Source organism: Larus michahellis, chromosome 7, assembly GCF_964199755.1.
Source record: "Larus michahellis chromosome 7, bLarMic1.1, whole genome shotgun sequence".
Classification (NCBI taxonomy): Eukaryota; Metazoa; Chordata; class Aves; order Charadriiformes; family Laridae; genus Larus; species Larus michahellis.
In genome coordinates, this window is record NC_133902.1 from 47,792,147 (window position 1) to 47,819,398 (window position 27,252).

General features: G+C 42.4%; 2 protein-coding genes across 3 annotated transcripts in view; one reads left to right on the forward strand and one right to left on the reverse strand.

Moving 5' to 3' along the window:
* Positions 1–18,338, reverse strand: part of HSPBAP1 (HSPB1 associated protein 1) — a 38,682-nt gene extending 20,344 nt beyond the window's left edge. The window contains exons 1-2 of one of the 2 annotated variants that reach the window (XM_074593718.1): positions 17,987–18,338; positions 5,332–5,517 (exon numbers count right to left, since the gene is read on the reverse strand). In XM_074593718.1, the coding sequence (XP_074449819.1) occupies positions 5,332–5,517; positions 17,987–18,023 (223 nt within the window). In that variant the 5' untranslated portion in view covers positions 18,024–18,338. The remainder of the gene's footprint in view (positions 1–5,331; positions 5,518–17,986) is intronic. The other variant, XM_074593717.1, reaches the window with a different exon arrangement.
* An 83-nt stretch (positions 18,339–18,421) lies between these two features.
* The window catches only part of SLC49A4 (solute carrier family 49 member 4), a 66,020-nt gene continuing 57,189 nt past the window's right edge, over positions 18,422–27,252 (forward strand). The window contains exon 1 of the mRNA XM_074593716.1: positions 18,422–18,920. Within this exon, the coding sequence (XP_074449817.1) occupies positions 18,551–18,920 (370 nt within the window). The 5' untranslated portion in view covers positions 18,422–18,550. The remainder of the gene's footprint in view (positions 18,921–27,252) is intronic.

Here is a 27,252-nt window from a genome sequence, read left to right on the forward strand (position 1 = left end):
TGTGAGGTAAAAGCGCACCAATAGTTACTGTTGTTCATGTGCAAGGCACCCTTAAGCACAGTAACTCAATAATGTGCCCAAGTTCCCAAAACAACTGAGAGCCTGTCCTTTGCTTCATCTCCCTTCTTAAGCGTGAGCTGCAAACATGCACACCAGTACTTGTGTACCCATTATTTTGTCTCCATGGATTTATGTAGATGGACGTGTTCATCTGTCCCTTTCCCACCTAAAGCAATAACCAAATCAGCACAGTAATGCGTAAGAAGCAAATTATGGAGCTACGTGCGTGCCAATGGTCCATCTAAAGTGCTGTGTGTCCTTATTTTTCATTTGGGAATGACAAAAGTGTATTGCAGTGTTCCTTGGCAGACATTAAAAGTATTTACCAGCAGTGTTTTGCTCCCGCCATGCTCTGGTCAGGCTGACTGATGCAGCCTTTCAGCTCAAGGTCAGGTCAATTGGAAGGCCTACAAGATAACCCACACCACAGCATACTTTACTTCTGGTTAATCAGAGATCTTCATTTCCCACAGCTGCTAATTGCGCCAGTCTTCAAAGAGACTTATCCAATGTTAAAAAAAAGATAATAAAAAAATCCCTCACTTTACTATAACTACTACTGGGAAAAATGACTGCAGCCTGAATGAATGACAATGACAGAGCTGCAATTTAACCTTGTGTAACTTGCATAGGGCTGCTCAGAAATGGGATCCTTTCACTGTTGTGCAGCAGCAGCTCTTCGCTCTTTACTGCTCTCATTTTGTTATCGCAGCAATTCCCATAGAGTCTCATACGTTTGTTCTTATTCCCTTTAGGCGGGAGAAAAAGCTTTTACAAACCTTTATCGCTATCGTTTTGCCGTTTTGCATTGTAGTAGCCTAGGTAGTGGTTCTCCTTTCCCTCACTATCAAATTCATTAACTAAAAATGACAGATAAGCCCCACTATTCAGCAATCTGTAACCTGGGTTTGTGCAGTAGGAGGGCTCCCTACCTAAGAACTGCACACAAGATATATAAATCACCTGCAACAACCAAAACCCCCTGTATCTGATTCCCTGCCTATGTTGCAGCCCAGTGCTTCCTCCTGATACCCAGTCATTAATGCAACGCACATCATTTTACTAAAAGATGGTCTGATGGAAAAATTAGATAAAAGATTCAAGCCCTACTGAAGGTGGCTCAATATTATTTTGATGAGAACAAAGAGTGCTAAGGACACTGCCTATTTTCCAAGATAACTCAGGAGCAAATGTTTTAAAGGCAAGAAATATGCTCTTGCTACCTCACAGTGTATTTCACTCTGAGCTTCATTTGAAAAATTCCAACTATGAAAAGCAAAACTACCTTCTAGGATACAGTCTCCTCAGGGCAGGGTTCTTGGTTTAATTTATAACTTGTTCAGTACCAAGGTGTGGGTGCTTATGGAAAAATAAATAGTAATAAAAATGTATTTGGGCAATCTAGACAGATTGCTTAGATGCATTTGTAGACTGCAACTGGGGTGCAAGTGTTAGAAATGGGCAGCTGAAAGCAAGAACATTATGAACCGATTTGCTTAATGACTAAGAGATGAAGGTGTTTTGTAACTGATAACGTGTAGATTAAGCCACATAAGTCTAAAGCAAGCTACCAGTGCTGCCTGATGACACAGTATCTGGAGGCAGGACAGTCTTTTGATATCCCACCTAATGCCAGAAGTTGAAACCAGAGGGAGGGAAGAAGTGCTTTTTGGAGGAAACAGTTAACGTCTGGTCCTGAGAGACGCCAAATTCTGTTCTACTCAGAAAGACAGTGTTTGCAATGTATGCTAAGGGAAATGTAGAAAAAATAATATCCTTACAAAATACCCTAAAGCTTCAGTAAGAATGTAAGTGAAATGCCTCCTCCATTTCTTTAAACTTAAAAGAAAACCAAATGTCTTTTGCACAGCTGCTGGGGAAATAAAATTATTTAAATGAATAATCCAAGCAAGGAATCACCGTTTAATGCTATAAAAAAGCACAGGCACACTCACAAACCAAAAAACTGACCATCCACATCCAACTCCAATAACTACCTCAAATCTCAGCTTTATGCAACATTTAGTCAGCCTATGGTATTTGTAATATATTTTCAGTCTCCTATTCAGCTACTGCGTCTATGGCCACCTTTGCAGTCCCTCTCTATATTAAACCTCAGAGACTTGAATTCTTTTCCCGTCCTTAGTGGTAAAACCTCTTGGGCAGATGTTGCAGCCCTTTTCTATCCAACTGCGTACCTGACAGCATCAGCTCTATCCAGGACCTCCAAGTGAAATTTCCTCCAGAGATCTTGTGCCTCATAACCGATCAGCGTGACAACCTCTTGTTCTCTCCAGCTTCTTCATAGTAAACTCATTCTTTATTCGTTTTACTACCCAACCAGAGAAAATGGTCAAATAAGGAATGTCTGCGTACAGAAGGCAGTTATGTGTAAGCTTTCTTCTTCCTTTGTAATTGCTGGTGTGCTCCAGGTAGCCTTTGGAGAGATGGGCTATAACACTACATTTTCTCTGCCAGAAACTCAACTTCTGTAGCTGCTCCCCACCCTTTATCCCACCTCAGAAAAATAAACCCATTAGCGCAGCTGGAACTAGATGGATAGGGATTTTCTGATTAATAGCATCTTCATTGCTCTTGTAATGAACGCTGGTACTCTCTCTGGAGGTATCTTATCTCTGTCACTGCTTAATCCTCCGACTGTATTTTTTTCCTTGTATGGACACATACTGTTTAACTTGTGTAATCAGACAGAACACTATCAAACACGCAAACTTAGGTACAAATGATACACACAAATAATACATACAAATAATACTGCTAGCGCTCATGTTTCCCATGTTTCAAATGTGCCTTCCATATCGATATGCCGCAGGAAGTTCCAAACTAGCAAGAAAAGCAAATATAAAATCCAAGCAATTCCCACCAAGTTGCCCCATTCGCAGTTCTCACTTTTTTATATTAAGGAATCTTCAGTTTGGGAATCCTCACCCAGGCTGCAGATGTGGCAACTAAAGAAAGCTGTCAAAGTAAGAGGTCTTCTCGTGGCTTAAATAACCTCAGAAACTCTAAAGCAGCTCTTTCAGAGTGACACCAAAATATACTTACAAGCAGGAAACCGGTTTCTTTCTTGTACATGTTTCTGACTCAGTGGCAGGAGTGGTCCTGACTAGTCTTAAGGCAATTAATCTATGGTAAACATGGGAGGGATATTCAGAGAGATCAACAGAATTTTAGTTGTATTCTCCTGTTGCTTTCTCTAACCACATCACTGCCTCCGTTTCATCTGGGAAAGTCAGCGTGAACAATGATAAGAAAGAGAAGCCCTCACTGAAAAACAACGTTAAGCACAAAAGAGTGAGATCAACCATCTTCCAAATGACAGTGGCACACGAAATGCATTACATTATTTCAGACTCTGAGATGGCTTGGTTAATGGCTTCACTAATATATCCTTACAATGCAAATTTTTTATAGCATCACAGGTCTCATTCAGTTACAATCCCTGAAGGCTCTACCCATCTTCTTGAAGACATTTCTAGCTCACATTAGCATATAATGGAAGTTCCTGGAGACAAACCAATTGCTGCCTAGAGATTGATGCCTTTAGGAAAAAGCAAAATACAGATAGATGAAACTTCAAGATACAAATTCCAATTTAAATCCACTCTGTATCCCTAGTGACTACAAGTTATTGTTAAATGGTGACTCTTATCCACTTAGTTGGTAGCATCAATCCATCACTTAGCTACATAACACTCCATCAATCCCATCAGAAGCTTTCCCAGTTGGAATACCCATTTGGCTTTCAAAAAGTGCCTACTAATTAAGGAGACTAGGAACAAAACTATCCTTTTACCTGGTAAGCCATGCATATTACAACTGAGATATAGTAACAAGGTATCAAGGAAAATGCCATATCTATGCAATTTCTTCCCTATTGGCAATAGGATGCTGTTTACTTGTAGTGCAAGAACTGGCTGATACCTCATCGAACCATAGAGATATTGCTGTGAAGACGTGTACCAACGTATTAATTCTACACCTCAGTTATCCCATCTGTAGAAAGTAAATAACATCTGTTTTCCCAGGCATAGGAATCATTAATCCATGCTGGCAAAATGCTCTGAAATCCTAAAATGCCAAGCATTTTCCCTCTAACACTTCCTTCTGTTTCATCACTTCTCTTGCAAAAATTTAACATGAAATAATACGGTCATGATGCTGTGAAGAAAGCAAATTTCGCAGTGTTGTTAAGTAAGATAATGTGATGTAATACTACCACTTCCATAGGAACTAGCAGACCCTCATCTGGAGTCTCTGTGCAGACCCTACATTGCAAGAAAGAGGCGCTCCAACTGAAGAAGGTTAGAAGAGTACAGAGAGAACAGTTGGGTGGGATCTAAAAACCCATGACTTACAGTGAACATTCTTTAAAAACTGGGTTTGTCTGGCCTAGGGAAAAAAAAGATGGAATGTAGCCAAGATACTTTAGGCAAACAGGAGAAAGTGCACAGCAAAATGTATTTTGGTATGTGGCTGGGAGGGCAAAGGATGTACAGAGCACGAATAAAGCCATGCATAACCTCTAAAGTGTCTAGCAGATTGCCGCCACAGAGCACCTTTCCTGTGTCTTTCCTCCCTGGTATGAAACTCTGTCCATGGATAGACTATGACTAGTATTGTGGGGCTACAGACCAAAACGTAGTATTTAAAATCAAGTGCAAAAATTGACTTTCTCCAATAGTGTGTTCCTAGACGTCTGAGTGAATCTGGAGGGTTAGAGGTGAAATTATTGTACTGGTATCAAGTGATTTTCTTAATGCTTTATACTTCTATAACATCTTCCATCATAGGACTTTAACGTATTGAAAATAACCAGTCTTATAAAACCTCTGAGAAGAAGGTGAGAATTACCACCCTTATCCAGATTTGAAAAAAAAACAAGATAGACCAGTTAATTGGCTAATTTTTTAATGCACTCAGGTTTGTGAATATGGAAGCTCAGCTCACATGAACATCTGAATCATGTAAAAGACCAGGACCAACCACACGTACTACAAAGCATGGAAAGAAAATGGAGATGCTTGATTCTCTTATGTTAGTGCTACTCACTAGACTTCCTACCATGAATAAACACACAAGAAAGAGAAAGGAGAGTTCCACTGTTGGCCAAACCCAATGCCCTAAAAGCAAAGCCTGAGGTGAAAAGTAATACACTGGGGAGTGAACAGTGATAATGGAGAGGCAGAGGACTGCAGAACCTTAGAATAGAGAGTTGAGACATGTAACACCAGTCCACCTCAGTCTCACCTAAATCCACGGTCTTCAGACCTAGCCTAAACTGGATCGTCTTCCCATCCAACACCACAGAAAGGTATTTCGTGTTCCAGTGTAGGGCTGGCCAGTCACCAGCCATGTTACAGAAGACTGCAGGTTGCTGTAGAGACATCACAAGTTCCTTGGCTTTCTCAGGAGTAAATGGTTTGACATCTTCACCTATGTAAGAAATAAAAAACACAGCTGTAGAGAGATGATTTATGATACACGAAGCGTTACCTATCATCTCCCACTGCGTAGGAAACATTAAGAACTAACACCTCCGTTGTTTATGGTTGATTTTTTTTATTATATTTGTAGATTTTTCTCAAGTCAAATTTCTACTGCAAACACTGAAAGAATATTCCTACACTAAATTAAAGTTTAGAGCTGTGTATTACTGCACAAAATGTAAAAAAAAAAAAGTTAAAAAATAGGCACGTACTTAGAATTTTCACTTGTAGCTTAGGCAATAAAGCACTGCAGCCAAACTGTTTAGAATTAGGCTAACAATGAAAAAAACCTTATGAATAATGTCCAGAGTTTAGAGAACATAAATTTTATGACTAACAGTCTTTCTGCATGGGATTCTTTCCAAGAAGTGTAGTGCATTGTCAGAGAGGGGAAAGCAGGTTCCTACGCATTTGATTTTAACCAAGAAACAACAGTGTAACCAAACCAGCAGGTATTTTTAAAGCTTTTTAAAATTCCTTTTCATCTGCAAACTTTTAGAAAAAGGAAACTGCGCCAATCCAAAAACTAAGCTAATGCAAGATTCCCATTTACTCCTTTGCTGTTTAGAGATTTATACGCCCCACTGAAACTGTCAAGCTGAAATGCTGGCAACCTTGAATAAACTCAGCACTTTCAGAACAACTTTCCTTTAGGGACATATTGAGAAGGAAAACCTGATTTTAAAAAAAAAAAAATAACGTAACAGCTCCATAGAACTGAAGCAGTGGACTACAACTCCAGATCACAAAAAAAATCCATTCATTATTTTAACCGCTATTGAAGTTAACTCATCCAGAATTTGTATCTGTATAATGTCTAAGATTTAACATACCGAATCAATACGTATGGTTCCCCATGACTCCTAGCAGCTCATTTAAAACAAACCAACCAATTCAATCACTCTACTTAGGGGTCAAATTACAGTCTGGCATGCATGAGGGGTTAAACAAGCACAGGACAAGAAAATTCCCTTTACTGCTAGGTGCTAATTTTGCCTCTCGCTCCTCCCCTTTTGTGGGTGGTGGGACAGGTAGTGGAGAGCCAGCATCTCCCACACAGGGCAGCCCAGCAGTGGCAGCTGGGGGAAACACAGAAGACGACCCACTGGGAACAAGACCATCAAGGAAGGTTCTTCAGGATTGTTTCAAACATAACAGTTTAAAATAAATATATGAATGCTGAAACACGAATGGCAGGAATAAGAGGAGCCCTGTGCATGCTATATGACAAATCTCTTTGGAAACTCTTTTGAGTCCCTCTTCTTTTGGCAGTCACTCTTCTTATCCTCCACCATAGCTGTACTGTCTAGTTTTCTAAATTAAACTGCTGTCTTCACACAGGTTCAGTGGAACATATCAGGGTTGGGGTCTTCTATGGTCAAGGTGGTCCCTTCTCCTGCCAGCTTCCAGGGAAACTGAATTGCTCTCTCCTTCCACTCCTCAGGAAAACTCTAGTTTGAAGCTTTAAAACAAAAGACTTCCAATATTTCATCTCCATGGAATGTAAAATTTTTAAATGGCTTCCCTTTCTTAAGGCAGATGACAGGAGGGAGTTTGGGTTTTGGTTTGTTTTCCATGTTTCCTCTCATACGCAGAGCAACACTTGACAGGATGGTGTTGCTGTGACACAGAGATGTCTACGACACTTGGCCTTCAGTCTCGCGCTCCAGCAACTTGCACAACCAGGACATAAGGAGGCCTCACAGGGACCGTATGTCTTACCATATGGTCTTCACTACCCCCGGAAGGAGGTCCTGGGGGTTTCCGAGCAACAGGTTCATATACCTAGAGGGAGCGAGTCCAGAGAAGGCAAAAAGACCATATGCAGATACAACAGCATGTGCTGGTCCAGCTACCAGGAGCTGGCTGTAGGCAGGGTAAGAGGTTAAAGCTCAGCATGCTTTTTTCGCAGTGATGTTGTTCAAAGGCTAAAAGCGAGACTCAGTCCAGACCTGAACACTCCCAGCAGGGATTATAAAACTTCTGTCTTTAACCGGTGCAATTATAATGTCATACAGAGGTGGCTTTCATGATGTAGGAGCTGGCTGGCCTTATGTACCTTTCAGGTTTTCCAACTCGTAAAAATGAAGTCATTCCTGCTTAAGCTAGGTTTATCACCGCATGGTTGTCTTTTTGACTGCTCAGTTGTTTTTGTTTTAAGGACAGTGCATTTAACTATTTTAGAGGATAAAAATCCAAAGAAATGCAAGAAATTGGTGGCACTTTTTTGGAGGGTTTTCTGGAGGATTTTGAGAAGCTGAGTTTTATTGCAAAAGCTTCCGTTTATCCTGTAACCTCAGTCAACAGTTGGGATGTCCTACAAGAGCAGAAATTTTACCGGGAGAGACAGGAAGATTCACTCAGGCCAACTGTTGATGCTGTGTGGCTTTCTAATGTGATTTCCACACGCGTATTGTGCTTATGAAAGTGTGGTTTTAGCCACAGTGAATATACAGTGGGAAGCTCAGAGCTCAAGCTACTGGGAGAGTTTGTATCAATGCCAAACAAAAAAACACAATTAGACTAAATAGCCTCTCCTCCACTGAACATTAGCTGAAGGGTTTTTTTCATGTCATCATGCTTTATTCAGTTATAAACCTATTTCCCTATAATACTTAGAAACAATGAAAGACGACAGTCTGTCTCAGTAAGATGCTAATCATTCCTATCTTCAAACAGTATTGAAATCATTGTTAAATGAGCGTATATCTTTTCCTGATACAGATAAAATAATCACATACAATACATTCAATATAATCAGCAGTGAAGTTTGAAACATTTTAGAAAATTTAAAGCATTAGATAAATCAACATTAGGGGGTTTTTTTTGCAAAGACAAATGGGGATTCTTGGCAATTTTATGCAAAGGATCTTTAAGTGTCTTGATTCAGTTTTATGTATTCCTTGGTGAGAACAGCAGTCAGCTAAACATAATTCTTTCCCCATAATATTTGTCATGCATATCTAAATGCCTGTTAGAGAAAAGGCACGCAATAAATGGTAAATATCATATACTACATCAAATAGATATTATGATAATTTGGAGAACTCTGCTCATGACCAACAGAGATCTCTGATGGAAATTTATACTGCAGGAGTGGTAAAATATAATTAAAAGAGATATCTGAAGACATCTTCTGAAAAAGAGATTCAGAAAAAAAAAATTGCTATTTAAAATAATACTAATCTTTTCTTTAGTTATTGTATTCACAGAGACCTCATAAGCTGGGCTCTTGCTTCTCAGTATTTCCTAACCTGAAATTGATGGTGACTGATTCCTAGGCAAAAGTTGAGGTTGTATAGCATATATGACAGCATACAATTTGGACATGGATGTCTACAAGTAAAAGGTGCATGAATAAAATGTGTTGCAAAGAAACAAAATGCCCGTGGCACATCCTGGGCATTAGATGTCAAATTCCTACGGGAGATCAGGTAGCCGGAGGGAAGAGAAATGCCTATTTCCTTTGAAAAGAAAAGCTCTGTTGGAGTCTTCATTTTCTCAGTTGTACTCTGATCCAAAAGAGAAAAGGAATACTGTTAAATTAGTTCTTTCTATCAGGCTCAACAAATGATGTGGCTTCACAGTACAAAAGGAAGCAGGAATAATTTGTCTCATGTTTTGATTTTACACAAGGCATGTATAGAATTCTACCAGGAACTGAAAAATCAAACCAAGTTTTAGCTCAAGTTTTGTAACTGTGACAGCTTATATAATTGGTGAAAAACGTAGGTGTTCTTTAGAAAGGTAACACATTGCGAAATAAAGATCTTCCAACTGAAAAAACAAAGCTCTCCAGTCGTCTTTACATGAAGTGTTGTTAAATATGAAGATTTATCCAGACTTCAGCAATGAGGGCAGGTAAAATAAAAGCGATGAATTGGCTAAGTACTTTCCAGTAGATTTTTGTGCTTGTAAGAGAGAAAATAACCTAATGTTTCCGATTAACAGTTTTTTCCAAATAACTGAGTGGGGTTTGGGAATAAAGAGTTTAGCACAGCAGGCAGTCTGACAAAAAGTGGACTTGATCAAAGTTGTTCAGAAGTTAAATGTACTGCCATTAAAAAGCTAAATGTACTGTCATTCATTTAAAATAATTTAGCAAATTAGAAGAGTTCATTAGTGCGTGGTAGTTGGCTTCTGCCAAAACACCCTGCTGCTTAAATATGAGATTTAATTGAGAGGTATTAAAATTATTTTCTAAAAGAGGGAGTACAAGGAAATCTTGACAACGTATTTGGTATAAGCATTGTCAAATTGTTTTTCTTGCGAATCTGTCATGCTTCATCATCCTTATTTCTTTTAAAAAATGTACAAAATTTAAAAGGAAAAAATGGCATTTTCAATACATTAATACAAAGCAGCCAGGTCACTCAAATGTTCAACCAACCTCCAAAATCCAACAACCAGGAGTAGGAAAAGAGAAGGTATGGGGGAGGATGGGGAAATTCCCCAAACCAAAGAGAAGTGACTTGGTTTGGAGGTCAGACTTAATGATTTCACAGTACATTAACTCTGTAAATTAAAAAACAACTTTAAATAATCTGCATGTGATTACAACGTCATACACGGTAATCAGCCTACTCTGGGCAAACAGAATACATCTAAATATACACGAGTAGCTTTCAGGAAATACCGCAGGAACATCTAGCTATTATGTCCTGACCAGTTACTGCAGTTACTATTATTTTTGGCTCCGGGAATGTCAATACTGCAGACGCAGCATACCTGGGGGGCATCTAACCTAGATTTGCATAGGTATTTTGGCTACTGAAGGATAATCAGCAGTTGCATGGAGCCTCTCAGGATAGACTGGTCAAACCCATCTCTGCACTGGTGAGACTGGCACCTGAAGCTTACTCGGGTAGCCTGAAGCCAACACTCCCTTCCTTACCCTCCATGTCTGCTGCTGCGGAGGAGGGGGAACAAGAGAAAACAAAGAGGCCAAAACAGGAATTTGTATTTGTACCCACTTTCCAGTCGTGCTGTGGCAGGGCTGAGCACTGTACAGTTTTACTTACAGTAACTGTGAGTGACTCAAGACATGAAGTAAGATAAGAGCATGGGTTATGCCCTCAAACCTCAAACTGTCCTTCCGATAAGGAAAAGGAAATAGCTGCCAGACTTCTTAGGGCTGGAGGTAAGAGGTTGTGCCCAGAATACAGCACTGGGAGGGCCTTCCCAGCCCCTGCTCTAAATGGCAGCGTGTCATCTCAAGCATACATTTATGAAATTCCTTCCTAAATCCCCCAGGGCTCTTCCTAGAGAGCTCTTCCTGAACCCCTGGCCAGCTTCTGCCTGTTGTCTCTTCTCCTCCCGCCCTGCAGTGCACTTTTAGAAAGCAGTCGTGTCGGTTTCCAGATAACTAACCAAATGTTGAATGACCTCAGCTCCTCAGCTCTCCTCCAGTAGAAATTCTTTCCTTTCCCTCCTTGTCCTTACAGCTCCTGCCTGCGTCTTCTGCCATTTGAAATACCCTCTTCCCCTCTCACCCCCCCCCAACCCAGGAAAATTAGGATATGTACAACTGACAGAAGTCATACTAAATGTATTTCCAATGAATTTGGTATATTTATTGATGAAAACTGCGGAAAGCAAAGTGAAACATAATCCAACTGCAGCACTTGTCAAATAAACAGCATTTCATTTTCTTTTGAAGGAAAAGACTATGGTCTCTGTCCAAAACCTTCCACCAGGATATCCACCAGGAGAGACTGTGCTTCCTGAAGTTAGGCTGCCACAATTCCACCTTTCTGCCTGGTTGGGGTGTAAATTACACCCACTGAAGAAATTTAGTAGCAAAGCCGTTCCTTCACAGTACCCCACTGGCACTGATACACATTTCTCACAACATTTCCTAATAGATGGGAAATTTAATACAAAACTTAATATAACATCATGACCGAAAATAAGGGAACTGCCACATCAGGGAACTAACATCTATATTTCTAAGAAAAAAATAATTTGTTCATGTTTTAAGTAAAGTTTATTTCTATTTCTGTTCCTTAAACTGATGAATGCACTGTATAAAATTCACTGTCAAAACCCGTAACCATTTATGACTTTATTGTTGTCCTATCCTGCAAACTTGACTGGTGAGAACGTCAAAATGACAGCAACAAAAGAATCTACATCTTCTAAAATACACCATTTTCCCATAAGATATTGTAGTAAATAGTCAATAATAGTCAACGGTATTCTAAAAATACATTTTTTTCCCATAAGCCATTGTAATAAATAGTCAATAATACAACTGAGCCTTTTGAATTTGATCCACAAAGGGGTTATGATGGAAGTATACATGACTTTGTTCACTATTATACTACGTAGGATACAAATTATGATTAATGACTGAGTCAATTACAGACATAATTGTCAGAATGAAATTATACTTTAAAAGAATAAAAGAAGTATTTTTGAATTACATAAATTATTGAATTGAAAGAAACCAGAGAGAACCACCATGTGAACCTCTAGAACAGTTTCTGAAGTGCACAATAACCAATGTGCACACTCAGGGTATTAGATTCAGAAATTGCCATTATTATAGGAATACTAAACAAAAAGCATGGCAATTATTCCATCTGTTTACATCATTCCATCTCTTTCAGCATGGGTAAACCAAGCAGAAGTTAGATTATCCTTTATTTCAAGTTGCTATTTCTCTTTATAAAGGTTCTCATGGAACAACACAAAATTTGTCTGTGAAAAACTGTTAACAGTGTATGTTTTGAATCTTGGGGTTCATATAAAGAATGTAAAATCTTGCTTTGACATAATGTAGAGCTAAGGTAATATGTACATAATGTAAGCTAATTCAGCCTAATACAGCTCACCAAAGTGTGAACGACTAAGCTCTTCTAATTTAATTTTCAATCTTAACATTTCATTAATGTGAGCTCTGTTTTTTAATATAAATATTAAATATAAAAGAAACTCTGTTTTACTGAAAAAAGCACAGCCTTGTTATGCAGAAGCTTATCTTTCACAACTTTATAACACAACAAGCCACTGCTAGTGGTGTCAACATATCTTTGCTATCTTCCCTCCAGAGATTTTCTTTCTCTTTTCTTTTTCAAATAACAACTGCCTGCAAAGTTTATCTGTAAACACCAAGAGTTAAATATCAGAGAAGATCAAGGACTCTGCAGGCCCAAATCTCCACTCAGATGTGCATGAACTTTTGCTCTCATCAGGTGCATCTGCTTTTCTGAAGACTGAAGGTGACCTTTAATTTTAGAAGAAACCATGACAGTGCTGCTGCTCTGAATTTTGGAAGCTTCTTGCGATATGCAAAATGTACCAAAACTCAGTAGTTGTCAACGTATATCTGGAAAAGTCCTTTCAGTAGAGGAGTTTCAACATTTTCATATTCCTTTTAAACACTGATGTCACTATGTCAACCATCGACTAATTCACTGTTAGTTTTAGAAGCAAGAATGTCTTCTACATCCAGTCTTCGAAAGCACATAGTATTTATAAATTTAAGATAACCCCCTGAGCATTAGCAAAAAAATAAAACTGCAAAAGCTTAAAGTTGCACTTTTATACCAAGGCATTGAAACTGCCTTACCATCGCTCTTGATAAAATACTCTAATAAAAATCAAAATCTCTCGCTACATTCCTAAGAATCTCATTGTGTCTGTGATCACAAAGCATAGAATAATTTATTCTTAAATCATAATATGGCCCTGTTCAGAAAAGCAGAGACACATAAATAATCCGTTTAGCCTCTTCTTTCTATACAGAATTATGTGAGAGTTAAATTTCCAAATAAACATTTTGTGATCATCGTGTCTTCAAATCGATCTGATCGCAAACACCTACCCAGACAAGGTCTTCAGAAGACTCACGTGGTGAGCACATGGCATACCTATTGTATGATGGCCAACTGTGACAAACTCCTTAATGCCTACATCATTAATTTTATCAGAGCAATAATTACGTTACTCCTTGCTGCTTTGATGTAAGACAATAGGAAAACAATGACAAAGTCTGATCAGGAATGAGAAATACATTCACCAGAGACACATTGGAAAGACCAGCAGAAGAGCAATATGACTAGCTCTTCTCGCTGGCATCGGAGACAATGAGATCTACTCTGAGGCAGTCCTAGCCCAAGGAGACAGGTGGAGATTTTCACCCTGTATTCCCAACTCAAACCTAACATTCTTGTGTGACTCGGTTCATTTCCATCATTCTCAGGTCTTCAAGACAAGAAACCATCAGTCTTTGAAACTGGATTTCCATAACACAACTTTGGGATGCAAAATACTCTATTGATGTTGTTTGCAGTTAATTGCACGTGGTAGCCCTGAATAAAATGAAAGAAAAAACATAGGGTCTATGGTCTGCTGAGGTTGGAGCTCCAACATAACCTCCCCAAGAATACCTAAGACCCTGAGCTGTGTAAGTGAGGAAGGGAAGTATCCATCAAAATGAGCCTGCATGAAAGACATCATGCAGCTTCTATCTCCCCTCAAAGAAGATAAAATCAGCATCTAAATGTTCATCGTTAATGATGAATGGCAGAACAAGCATAAATGGAGTACAAAATGCTTTAAATGGACTCAAAGCTCAAGTCAAGTGTGTCTTCTGCATATTCCTTTTGACAGCTACAGTGAAGAACCTACAGAGTGGTCTACAGGGAATCTGGTGAGATGTCTTTCATTGGCCAACCACAAAGGTAGACTCCACAAGAAAAAGGAGCTACCCCACATCTCCCTAAAGGACCTTGCAATGGGGTCTGGCTCACCACCAACCTTAGAATCATCTCCACTACAATGACCACTTTGCAATGTGGCTATAGACAGCCTGCAATCAAAAGACATAAACAAGTGCCCACTGGATAACATTGATATTTGAATTTAAGAATAAAAATGTTCAGCTGAAGATGTGTCTGTATTTTTGTTGTTGACACTAGGAAGAAGGAAGCACTGTAAAACCTTTTTCTTCATGAAGCACAACGAAATCATTGTATGATGTTAGAGCTGGAAGTCTATCTATCTTGATAAAAAAGTAAGGTGAGAAAAGACGCTGTAAGGTACAGAATACACAGACTGGAAGGCGCCCAAATTAAGCCCAAACCAGAGCAGATCCCGAACAACCTGTTTGTAAGTAACTAAAAGGAAAAGGATGTCAAAACTTGACGAGTGAAGAACGGGATTTTCCCACACCTCACAGCCCTACCTTCAAAGGTGTTGTTCAAGACAGGGGGTGTAAAGAAGAGGACCGTTACAGCTCCCTGCTACACTAGCACTGTTTCTGGCAGCTCTGAAACCCCACTGCCACAACTCCAGCTGAAGTCTAGAAGTTGAGGGAAATCCCTGGAAAACAGGTCTCTCTTTGGATGCTGGAAGGAATATTCAGAATTGGCTAAATGCCACTTTTGAATCTTTGAATGAATTTTGGGTCCTGCCCATTTTGTGCCAAAATGCTTGTAGCCTTCACAGGGTATGCAATCAATTGCTACTTGTCAGATTGTGAGATATGAGTTGACACAAGGAAGTAAAAGTACACGTTAGGCGTTGTTGGGGTTGGGAGAGAGGCATAAGAAACAAGGGGATGCTGAAAATTGTCCAGTCTCTTCCAAGAAAGTCACATGGAGAGCAAATCTGTCAAAAACCTGATGAATGGAGAGAGCAAATGGCACTTCCTAATGCGCTAGGAACTGGGGGCTGCACCACGGGAGGGACGCTCTCCTGGACTGCTCGGTTCAGCTATTACAGGCTATGTGTGTTTAAGGTGAAATGGACCCTCCAGATGCCTCAAGGTTATAACAAACCTGTCAAGGCCTTTGGTTTATCTTAATAAGCCACGCTTAAATCAGCACAGTCTAGGTGCCAACTCATAAGCGCATCAGCGAGGCCTGCCTCAGGGATGGGATGAGCATTTGGCAGCAATAACATCTTCAGCCATGTAATTTTTATCCATCACCACTAGTCTATCAGAGCTCAAGGCCACCAACTCCTCCTAATATGAATTCCAGAAGGTTTTAGGCCGGACACAGCCAGGAAGGCGTGGATACGGAGAAGCAACCACTTTGAGAGCTTTTAGGTCTGAAATGAAGGCACCTACCATTGGATATGCTATCATGGTTGGGCAATTAGTAATTGGATGGGCTTCTGTATCACAATTTTGGATGTAGGCACCATTAAGTTCTTGCAAGTGCTGCTACAGGCATGAAAGTTCTGGGCCAGGAGATGAAATAACCTTTCCACTTGCCTGAATATATGTGCACTTCATCTGATAATATTCAAATCTCTTTAGCCACATTATAATGAGGTTAAAGCAAGAAAAGATTTCCCCACCCCAAATATTACAAATGTCAGTAATGAGAACAGTAAAAATGTCACCACACGGAGAAAAGAGTGAAATTAGCATATTTAGGGAAGTATTATGCCCATGAGTGAAATAATGCAATCAGCTAGCTGCAAGATAAAGCTAATTTGGTTTCCAACAGTTTATCAACAATGCACTGCTCCTTTACATTAACAAATTTAAATGGTGCCATATCCTGCAAACAAGAATAATTCACACAGAATATTACAGTGTGTTAATTAAATAGCTGGAACAGAAAAGGTCAGGCCATGACTGAAAGATGCGCATATGGGTTGTGAAGCTATGAAAAGATGGAGCGATTTAAAATCAAGCAATTAAAATAAATTATTTAAATCATGATTAAGTCCATAGTAAATAACCCTAGATTTTCTGAGCCTATGTTGACAACTCCTTCCTTTTGTTGCTGCTTCTCAGAAATTTCTCTTTCTTCCTGGCCCACGCAAGAGTCAAAATATCTTTAAGCCCATGGTAAGGTGAAGTGGCTTGAGTAAGTTATCAAAGAGTTATCCTGCTTATATTCAAGTTTTCATTTTACTAGGCAGGTATTAAGAGGCAAGAGCAAGTTTTGCAGTTGAAGGACACTGCAAAGCCCCACTTGCCTTATTTCTGGATGGGCTTCCTGCCACTAGAACAACCAAGAAACCCCCACAATTACTACAGTTAATTGAAAAACATTCAAAGAGGGAAATATTTTTTCACTTTGTTTACTTCTGTAAATGACAGCACTTTGTCTTTGGCACAATGCCACCAAATCAATTATATTATAGTAGTAACATAGCCATTGTAAATTGAAAGAACATTTTGGCATAGGCTAAACTATGCTGAGCTGGTAATTTATGAAAAAGACCTAGTAAAACAGGGAATTAATCTTCCTTGGAGCCCCAAAGCACTTCTGGAATATGCATCGGTCATGATCAAATCTGAATCTCGTCCAATATTTCTACTGTATTTTATTTTGGCCACTACAGTTGTACACAGCAAGCTCAAATATTAGTTTGTTACTATCTGTATGTCCGTCTCCCCCTTTTTGTAATTGTGCATGAATTTTATTTTTTTGGGGGGATTTCCTGAACTTTTCTAGACAAATTCACATTTTCTTTTTGATCATAGCTCTGCTGATTTCAGTGGGTATACACTTCCTTTTTGCACCTTCAGTACAACTTCTAATTTGAACCTCAGTCCACCGAACTGAGCTGTGTGGGCTAAACAAAATGCAATGCCCGTTTGTTTTGGGAAGATTTCATGGGAGTGTGTGGGTTTGGCTGCAAAACTGCGGGACAGGCACCACGTGTGAAACTCAGTTGTGCACTGCCCAGAGCACCAACAGTGACACTGACACTGAGTCCGCACCCAGCCCACCTGGGTCCCACTGCTCACGTCTCCCCAGTTAAGCACGCGGGCGTTTATCAAGCCAACTTCCAGACTTCGTGACAGAACGCCTAAGTGATCCAAACTGAAATACCTCATTTTTTTTCAGGGAAGATGCAGCATTATGCAGCATACGAGCCATTACATTTATGACAAGTGCAGATGGTAGATGTACAGATAAATATGTAACCTAATGGAATGAATATATACTTCAATCTACTTAAACGGTAATAGTTTCTAATGAGCTTAGTGTAGCCCACATGACGGTATATTCACTCGAATTATTTTTAAATGGATTTTAATGCAGGCTGTAACTGAACCCTACTTCCCCCCCGCCCCCATTTCAGACCAGAGCTGGTCTGTCTCCACCTCAGCACAAAACAATTTACTTCTCCCTTTAAAAGGCCAGACCCCCGGCGCAGCCCTGCCGCCGTGCTTCCCTCTATCAGCGCTTCCCTCCACACCCGCTGAAGGGCCAGCCCGGCTCCGCGGTGGAGACGGGCCCGCGCCGGACCGGGACGTTTCGGAGGAGCAGCCGAAGGAGAGGCATGGAGGCCCGGCTCACGCCCCCGCTTCGCCCCCCGCCCCGTTCCCGCCCGGAGGGAGACAGGCCGCGCTGTCGGGCCTCGCCGCCCGCTGGGCCGCGCTAGGCCGCAGCGCGGCGGGCCTAGGCCGGGGCGGGCGCGGCGGGGCGAGGGGCACCTACCCGGCGCGGGGGGACGGCGGCTCTCCGCCCCGGCCATGCTCCTCCGGCTCTCCCTCCGAGGCGGCTCCGGCAGCCTCCCCTCGGCACCGCCCTCGCTAACGGAAGGGGGAGCCCGGCCCGGGATCCAGCCCGGCCCGCCGAGCCCTGCCGCGCGGGGCGGAGCCGCGGTGGCAGCCCGGGCTGACAGCGGCCCCGAGGCAGGTGCTCCCCCCGCCCCATTCCCTCCCGTGACCCCCGAGCGGCCCCTCGCCCCCGGCGGCTGCTGCGCGGGGACCCGAGCCCCTTCTCCCCGACGCGTCGGCGGCTTCCCGCCCCCGCAGGTGGCGGGCCCGCGTCTGTCCGCCGGCAGGGCTCCCTCCCCGCGGGCAGCGGGCCCGGCTTCTCCTCCCCGGCGCCGCTTCCCTCCTCCCCTCGCCGGCAGAGGAAGGAGGCGGCCGCCGGCCCTCCCCGACCGCGCATGCGGCTGTGCCGGGCCGGGGCAGCGCCGCCGCGCTCGGGGGTTGAAGTGTGGGTGTCCCTTCCCCCGTCCCCCTCCCCGGCGGGCCGCCGTCAGCGCCCCCGCAGATGGGCTTAGGCTGGAGCAGCGCGGAGGAGCGGCAGCCCCTCCTGCCGCCGCCGCCACAGCAGCAGCAGCAGCAACGGCGGCGGCCGGTGCCGGGGGGGCCGGCGGGGGGCCCGGTGGTGCCGGCGGCGGTGCCGGTGCGGCGTCTGGCGCCGTTGTCGGGCCGCGTCTACGGGCGGCGGTGGCTGGTGCTGCTGCTCTTCTCGCTGCTGGGCTTTGCGCAGGGCCTGGTGTGGAACAGCTGGGGCCCCATCCAGAACTCGGCCCGCCTGGCCTTCGGCTTCAGCGGCTGGGACATCGCCCTGCTCGTCTTCTGGGGGCCCATCGGCTTCGCGCCCTGCTTCTTCTTCATGTGGCTCATGGACAAGAAGGGTGAGCGGGGCCGGGGGCGGCGGGGCCGGGGGGTCGGGACTCCCCGCCCCGCTCCTGCGGCTTCCCCCGGGCCAGGCGGGACGCTGTAGCTGTGGCCGTAGCCGTGTCCCACCGAGGCCGCGGTGAGGGGCGGCATGGTGGCCCCCAGGCCGGGGGAGGGGGTGCTGCCGGCCCCGGGCTGCCCGTTGTGCTCGGGGCTGGTGACCTCGGTCTTAAAAAGGGATGACTAATGCTTTAAAGGCACCATGAGTGCTATTTTCAGTGCACCACTCAAAGACACATCAAAGGCCGTTCACGAGGAAGGTGCTGAAGCTGTTCTTAAGAGCTAAGAGGAATTATGGCATCTTACGTGGCAGCTGAGGTGTGGGTCTGGAGATGTGCATCCCTCTGGCATTGCCATGCGGGTGTTTTGACCTGGAGATGGTCAGGTTTTCTGGTAATCGGCTGTAAAACAAACCCCCGTGTTGATGTTTGGATCAAGTAAAGCCCATGTTCACGGCAGCCCCCGCATCTTGAAAGAAATACTTAATTTTTAAAAGCGGACTGTACACAGAGCCAGCGGTTTGCTTTTAGTGGTGCTGGGGAGACGCAAAGATGGCATGTGTAAACCAGAAGTTGTGCTCCGGGGTTTCAGCAGATGAGCACGAGGGAGAGTTTCCCAATTTGCACTCAGGCCGTTGCATCTCGGTAGCAAACTTCTGAAAATGGTGTTTATCTTCAGAGTACTTCTCCAGGGCCTGTGCAGTCCGTCTGCAGTCGCCCTGGGGACCGCTCTGGTGAGGTCGAGGACCTCTGTTTGTGGATTTGAGCTTTTTGGGCCTAAATCCACAGAAGTGTTTAGTGTTTTAATTCCTGTTTAAACAGGCCTCTAAACAGGAGATAGGAGCAACCGTACCCTTGTGGCTCCTGAAGTTAAGTGCTACTCATTCCATTTATTTAGGAATTAATAGCTCATTTGTGGGGAGGGAAGGGGGGAAAGTGAAGGCAGGCAGGGAGAAAAGTTGTAGCTGAGAAGGCTTGTGTCTCGAAATTGGAATTGCTTTTCCTAAAACCAAAGAGACATTGGGGGAATAAAACCTATTGGGCTGAAAATACGCTTTCCAAATGAGTCCATGGTGGCTGTACAGCCAGTCTCCTCTCAAGCAATGTAGGCTTAAGTCGACAATGTCTGTCTAGACTGGTGTATAATAGTGTTCTTAATTATCTTAAAATTAAAGTAAGTTATTTTGTTTCGTATAGTGAAGACAATGACTCTGCTCGTGGTATGAAGGAAATAAAGCTAAGCTTGAACCTGTGCTTGTAGAACCGAGTCTGCATTTTTATTTCTTCATTTTCTACAAATTTGATTCTGAGCAATGCAAAAAAAAACAAACCCCAAAACCTGGAAAAATTTTGAAGTATCTCATGGAAGAAGAAACATTAGTGTTTTGTTGTTTCTTTAATGTGATTAGTAACATAGTTGCTGGATTTTTTGGTTTCGCACATAGCTTGTTTTAATGAGAATATGCATACAAGTGTTTTCCTCATTACCTTAACTGATTGCTTAGGTGTTTGGGTTTTTTTGTTTGTGCTTTTTTTGTTGTTTTGGGGTTTTTTTTAGATTTCCATGATCACTTGAGATACTGATACAAACTATCACTTTGCTCCTCCTTTGTTGCTTTCCTTGTCGAGAGAATTTCTGTCAGTAGCCTAAACAGAGCATCTCAGCTCCTTGGCGCTATGCATAAGGAGTACCTAGGGGCTCTGGAGCATGTTCTTTGCACAGCAGCAGATTTTGTGGGGGCCCTGTTGCGTTCCATGCTGTTTTCTGAGCCTGGATGATTCCCACAGAGAACGTGGTGCTGTTCGCTTTGGAAGTGGTGGTGCAGTCCTGCTGCTTGGTCTCTCATGGAGCAGAGACGAGAGCCACTGCTGGCCACCTCTCCCGTGGGGCACGTTTCCACCGATGGCACGTTGTGGGGAGGTTTCTGCTCTTTGGAGTATGTGTGCTCCGGGAGGAGTGTGACTGCTACTTTGGAGCTGTAAAGTTGGTTGGGTGTGACTTTGCAAGGGCAGTATTTCGCTTGCTTGGGGTACAAATGCTTGTTGCACCAAGTTCACTCTCTGTATCAAAAATATAGAGAAACGACACCATTTATTCTGCTGGCTTGTCATTGGAGTCATCTGTCATTGGAGTTAGCTAGTAAAGGAACTGTCAGGAAAAAAAATGTAATTGTGAAGTGTCAACATGTAAAACCTGGCATGTATCAGAAGTATGACACTGTAGATGATGCATGTCAGAATTTGAGGGGAGATTCTGCTTTTAGATAGTCCTATGCTTCACAGTCAGAGGTATAGCTAACTGATATTGTTACGTAGCTGCCTGCTGCCAGTTAAGTCTGATTTTGTGTTACAGTGCTTAAGATGAAGTCCAAAAAGTATTTGTCTTTTTGTTTTTTCAGTTTTTCATTGTAGTGTATAGTTTGAAACATAAATCTGTTTCCATACCAAACTTCTGTTGTATTACTTGTGCACTTGTTTCTTATTTCAGTACTGCTTATAAGGGTTTGGTCACTTTTTTTTTTTAACCTTTTAACTAATTAGAAGTTGAAAGATTGAATATTAAGCAATAGACATGTTAATAATGCTACCTGGAAGAAGCATTTATTGGTCTGCGTGATTCAGTTCCATCACAGCTTCTCAGAAGTGTAGGGTCCTCTGAGAAGAGGGGACCACAGTGTTTATTTTCAGTTAAGAAGTACACTAAATAAGCTCCAAATGTTCTTCAGTTCCGTATAGAAGGGATCCAGGATGGAGAAATTACAAGGTTCTTGTTTTCTGACCTCAAAGGGTTTCTCGGCCTTTGTGGCCTCTTCCGTCCTGGCTTGCCGAGTGTGTCTCCTGCATTTTTGTGGAGGCCTGTTTGCAGTTGACCCAGGTAATGCGGTTGGAGAATGGGGGGAATATGTGGGCTGGGAAAGGTGTGTAGATGGTGTCACTGGGGAACATCTGCGGGAGATGCTACAGGCAACTGTATGCCTTCCCCCGAGGGCTCCGATGCGCGAGAACGGGTGTTGATGTCTGAAGCAGCATGATGAACAGTCTGGGTTGGCTAAGCCCACGTTCCTGTAGATCTATAGTGATTTCCTGGGTTTTTAAGAAGTTGAGAGTGAATTTTCATCAGGAGCGTAGTGATGGCCTTTAACAAGGCTGTATTTGTGAAAAAATCTTACTTGATGGTCTGCACAGACTCCGTAGGAATAGGCGATTTTTTCGGAAGAGTGTTAACACTGTATTTTAAAGAGTCTTTGAGGCATTGGAGGAAGTCTGGATTTACCTGGTGTCTCTGTAAGGCAAGGCTCACGTGTCACAGCTGGCAGTTCTTCTCTGGGGAGCAAGCCCTGTTTCTGTCCCTGCCTTCCTGCTTCCTCTGGCTGCCTGGAGACTCCTGCCAGTGCGCTTTTCCTTGGGAGCCAGGGGGGCTTTCCACGCTCCTTGGCTGGGTGCTCTCATCGGCACAGCGGTGGCATCCGTAACCTTTCCTAGCTCTGTTCTGGGATGGTGCGTGTTGAAATTCAGGAATGATGTTTGCATGTGTCATTTTTGAATATGTGCCATTTTGAAGTAGGTTTGAAACCCTTTTCCATAAGCAGGATTACAGGTGTTCTCTTGGTTAGTTGGTTTCTTGGTGAAGAAAGGTCAAAAGACTGAGTGTGCCATGGAGCTACGTGTGTCTTGTCTGGTGTATTTTCTTTAGCAATAGTATTAGAGAGTCCTTTTTTTAAATGATAATTACCTTTAGAGATTCAATAAGACTGAAATTAAATGGGAAATTACTTCATTGTGCAGTTGGATGGACCCTTGTTGTTTACATGATTAAAATTAGCTACAATTTGTCACATGATGCTTGAGTGTTTATGGATGTTTTGTGCCTTGAGTGTTTCATTTCCTGGGAAGGTAAATATAAGCATTCAGAACTGTTAGGATGTTTATATATCTAACTCAAAATCGGAAGTTTACATACTTCTATGGATCTGGTTCCTCTTTTTTTTATTAGTTAAGTTCGTAGTTACAAGGTGAGACCTAGAAGCAATATATGCTGTCAGTTTTCATTATGTTCCCATATAATCAGGAAGAGGCAATGAAGAATGAAATACTTTATGCTAATTTACATTAAACAAATTGAACAGAATGGTGATATTTTTCATTAATTTTTGAAATACAGTGAACAGATTTATACTGAGTTTGAAGAAATGTGACATATTACTTGTAAAAGTGAAATGTAATCTATTTCTTGGTCCTTTTTTATAAAATGGTATATAGTTACATGGGTTGCATAGACATTCTTAGTAACTTTATTTTGCTGAAATTAAATTTACATAGCATTGTTATCCTAGTGATTAAATTGTGAAGTAGAGAGAAAACTTCAATAATCAGATTTTGGGTTTTAATGGAGATTGGCTTGTCTATTGAAACCATGAATGTTTTTACTTGTATGAATAGTTATTCCTTTCCTGAATAGCAAACTCTTGATTTCATTGCTGTCTCCTAAACCATGCTTCTCAGTTTCCCTCTCGAAGACATTTGATAGTTCTTCTCTCTTCCACGTGGGAATTTTGAGGTTAAATCCTTTAATACAGTCTGACAAAATAGTCATGAATATTGAGTATGAGTACTAAATCAGGCCTTACTAATATAAAATGTCTTAATAACTGTTCTCTGTACAAAATAAACTACACATGATGGATAAAGAGACTTCTGCAGAGCAGCTTTTGTGTTTGAAGTTCCCAGATTGTCAGTGTGCTGCACGCATGGAAGCACTGATTTTGCTTTCGGGGAGCTTTGGACTCCTCTAACTCGCATCTAGGGTCACTTGGACAGAAGGGAGAAGACTTCAAGTGAACTTGTTCTCCCCCTAGATTTTCATCTAGGAAGTGTTTGTGAAAGGCCTTTCATTTTATTTTGAGAGATGTGAAGGTGGGTACGGAGAGCAAAGAGGGAAAAGTGTTGTTTTTCCTAAAGTCAGTAGAAACATGAATGGTCAAGTGAAGCCAACAGAGGGGGAAGACTTTCTCTTAGGCGTTTCCATTGCGCTTGGCATCTCAGGGTCCTTGTCTGTCATTCAGGCTCTCAGGTAAATTGGAGCACATTACTAATAATTTAGAAAAATTACAGTAGGTCTAGTTGCTGATAGGTGTCACAGTTGGCATAGATGGACAGTGTGAAGTACTTTTCATGGTGGCACTCACAAGAACATGCTGAGTTTTTAATGGAAGTATTCATAATTCTGTTGTGTCCCAAGTGATCATAAACACATGGGGTTTTGGTTAACAGAAGGAAAAAAGTAGACAAATCGTGAGCTTTTAAAGTCTGAGAGTTTTTATCTTGTGGCAAAGAAACACATTTTCAGCTTCTCTTTGTCATGATCTCAGAATAAGACTTTTCTTATCTTAGATGAATGACTGCAAGATATGTAGCCAATATTTCAAAATGACCAATTCGATAATTCATGGGTCAAGTTCAAGCTTGAGCCTCAGCTAAAGATGCCTAGGATAAGACTTGGCATAAGGCTGTAAGACTTTAATAAGTTATATTAATTTGGTGAGATCAAGCTAAAAGGATTTACACGCTTCAACAATAGAAAAGGTTTATGCTTTTTCTTTTTTTTTTTTTTTTGGTAGGTTAGTACAGCCTACAGGAAAGAAATATCCATGGGAAAATTTACAGGTATGAAAACGTGGGTAGAATGGCAAGGAGCCAGTGAGAAAGGAAAGTGTGATGTTTCTGGCGCTCGACTGAAATATGCTGGGATTACAGGGAGTAATCTCATCATATACAACTGATTCTACTCAGTAGCATTTACGTTAATGGCAAAGGTCTTGTTAACTCCAACAAGAGCAGCAGAAGGCTCGCTCGGATTTAATGAAAGCTAAATGTGAACTTAGAGCTTCAATTTAAAAAAAAAAAAGGGGGGGGGAGGAGAGAATGCTTTGACTCATATGAAGTAAAAACTCTATATATCTGGTGAGAAGGCAGGTGATTGATGCACTGCAGGCAAATGCAAAAGAAGTTTGAAGGAAAGTATCAGTTTTACCTCAGTCTGTTCTCTCCCATCTTGTGGACATCTTCTACTGCATGCTATGAACGATGCATATTTCATTGTCTTATAAGTGATACAGATCCACACCTATCAAATTCTGTGAAAGGGATTAATTTTCCTAAGCTAACAAATCTTGGGAGATGAGATGAAGCGTTGTTTTTCATGTGGAAAGATGAAAGAAGCAATTAGAGAGCTGAATATAGGTAAATCCCACTAGAGCAGATATTTGATCAGCTTGATTTTACAAAACTTATTTTGATGAGTTGCCGGGGTGTGTGTTTGCACAGACACTTTTCTGCACCATCAGAAGAAAAGATAACGGAAGACTGGACCAAATTTAGCTGTTGTTGTTTAATTTTATATACTGTGGCTGCATGAAAGTCCACAGAGCATTTGCGCAAGTGCTTGCAAAGTGAGGACTCATTAGAGAATTGATTGGCCCACCCTCAATGGAGTCAGGCATGCTGCAAAAGACCACTTGAGATACACAGAGTGATTAGCAACATAGAGTGGTTTAATTAGGATCTGATGAGTTGTATTAACTTGATGTGGCTATGATTCATCATAGCAATACTAGCTTGATTGTTAGCAGCACTTCCCATACCTCCTGATGGGCCAGGTCGGGTTGAAAGCATCAGTCATGGCTGTAGACAGATGTCCTCTTCTGGAGCTCTTTCTGTTAGATGGTGTCACCCCCAGTCTCTGCTTTGTACTGTGTTTCCACAGATGTTTATCTTTATATTACTGTCCTTTCTGCAACTCTCATGCTCTTTGCACTCTTAGCACACTTCTTTGCTGCTGGGGTGGTGGTGCTGGGACAGCTGTTTGAAATGCCACATACTGAACAATATCAGGAAACCGCACGCTGGATTTAAAACAACTTTGTCATGATGGAAAGTAAAATCCTAACATGATTGTGTAACTCATGTGAGAATAGCAATGTCTGTGTGAAGATAACGTTATCTTGAGGCTTTGGTGCATTGAGCGTGGGGTGTGTAACTTGCTGTACCTTGATGTTGACAAATTGACGGATGGGGAAATCATTTACCGGTGTAAAATACAATCCCATACTCTTATTATGCAGCTGTTAACACTAGCAGTATTAAAGCACTTAAGTGTCCTGGAACTGGGTCAGGACGCAGCTCCAGCTCGGAAGATATTTTGTCAACATAAGCTTTTAGAAGTTGACTACGGAGAGTGTAAATCTAGGGCAGCTATGTACCATGTCTCCCCTGTTGTATGATCATGTATTTTCACTACTCCTCATAACCCTCTCTTGACCCAAATTCTTCCTAATCTGACTGTTTCCTCTTCTCTATCTCCTGCCACACCTGTGTGTCTCCTTCCTGCTGTGCCCATGTTGTCCTCCAATTTCCCTCTGTCCTCCACTCGTCCTGCTTGTTGAGAAGTAGAAGAGGTTGGATGCAAGAAGCTGAGTGCTCAAAGGAGTGAGAGCAGATGAGAGAAAAGCCCTTGGATAGGTGGGAAGAGATGGAGAGAAGGGGAGACAATGGGACAAGGTAGTGGGTGAAGCATTGAGGCTCAGTTGCAGAAGCAAGATCTAGAGCTGGAGGGCAGGGAGTGGTGGGGTTGGGAGAGGTGGAGGAACGAGACGAGTAGGAGGCACAGGGAAAAGGACACTGAGAGTCTTCTCCAGCGAACAAGAGGCGATAGTAAACAGGACTTAGGTAGCTAGCAGTGAATGATGTGGGTGGTGGGTGCCTGCATCCCTCCTGGGCTGCCTGCGCAGCACCACAGCCATGGATCAGCAAAACACAGCTTTTGTCAACTGGCTTGAGATGCACTTTTAAAACCAGGAGCTGGGAAGTCTCTTTGAATGCAATTGACCTTCTTGCCTTTTCTTATCTCCAGCAACGTCCCAGTCTTCTGCCTCTGAACAGCGCCTGGCAGTGCCTCTCATCGGCCAGAGTGGGTATTTGGTTTGTCCTTCACCCTCCCCAGCCCCGAGACACCCCGGGCCACGGCCGCCTGCTCCCTGCAGGGCTCCCCGGACGCTGCCAACGTAGAGGGGGCAGCTGTTCCTTCTTGCGTGTGTTTGGTGATGATGGATGTCTGGCCTCCTGATGGAGGCACCAGCGGGATGCTGGGGTGGATATGGCCACTGTGGCCTCACCCCTTCTGGAAGCCCTGGTAGAACAGGACAGAAAACACTAGAATACCATTATGTTTTCCACTGCCTTGCTGCATTTTAAAAATATTTAAATTTTGCCTATCGCCTTTCTTCTAGAAGTT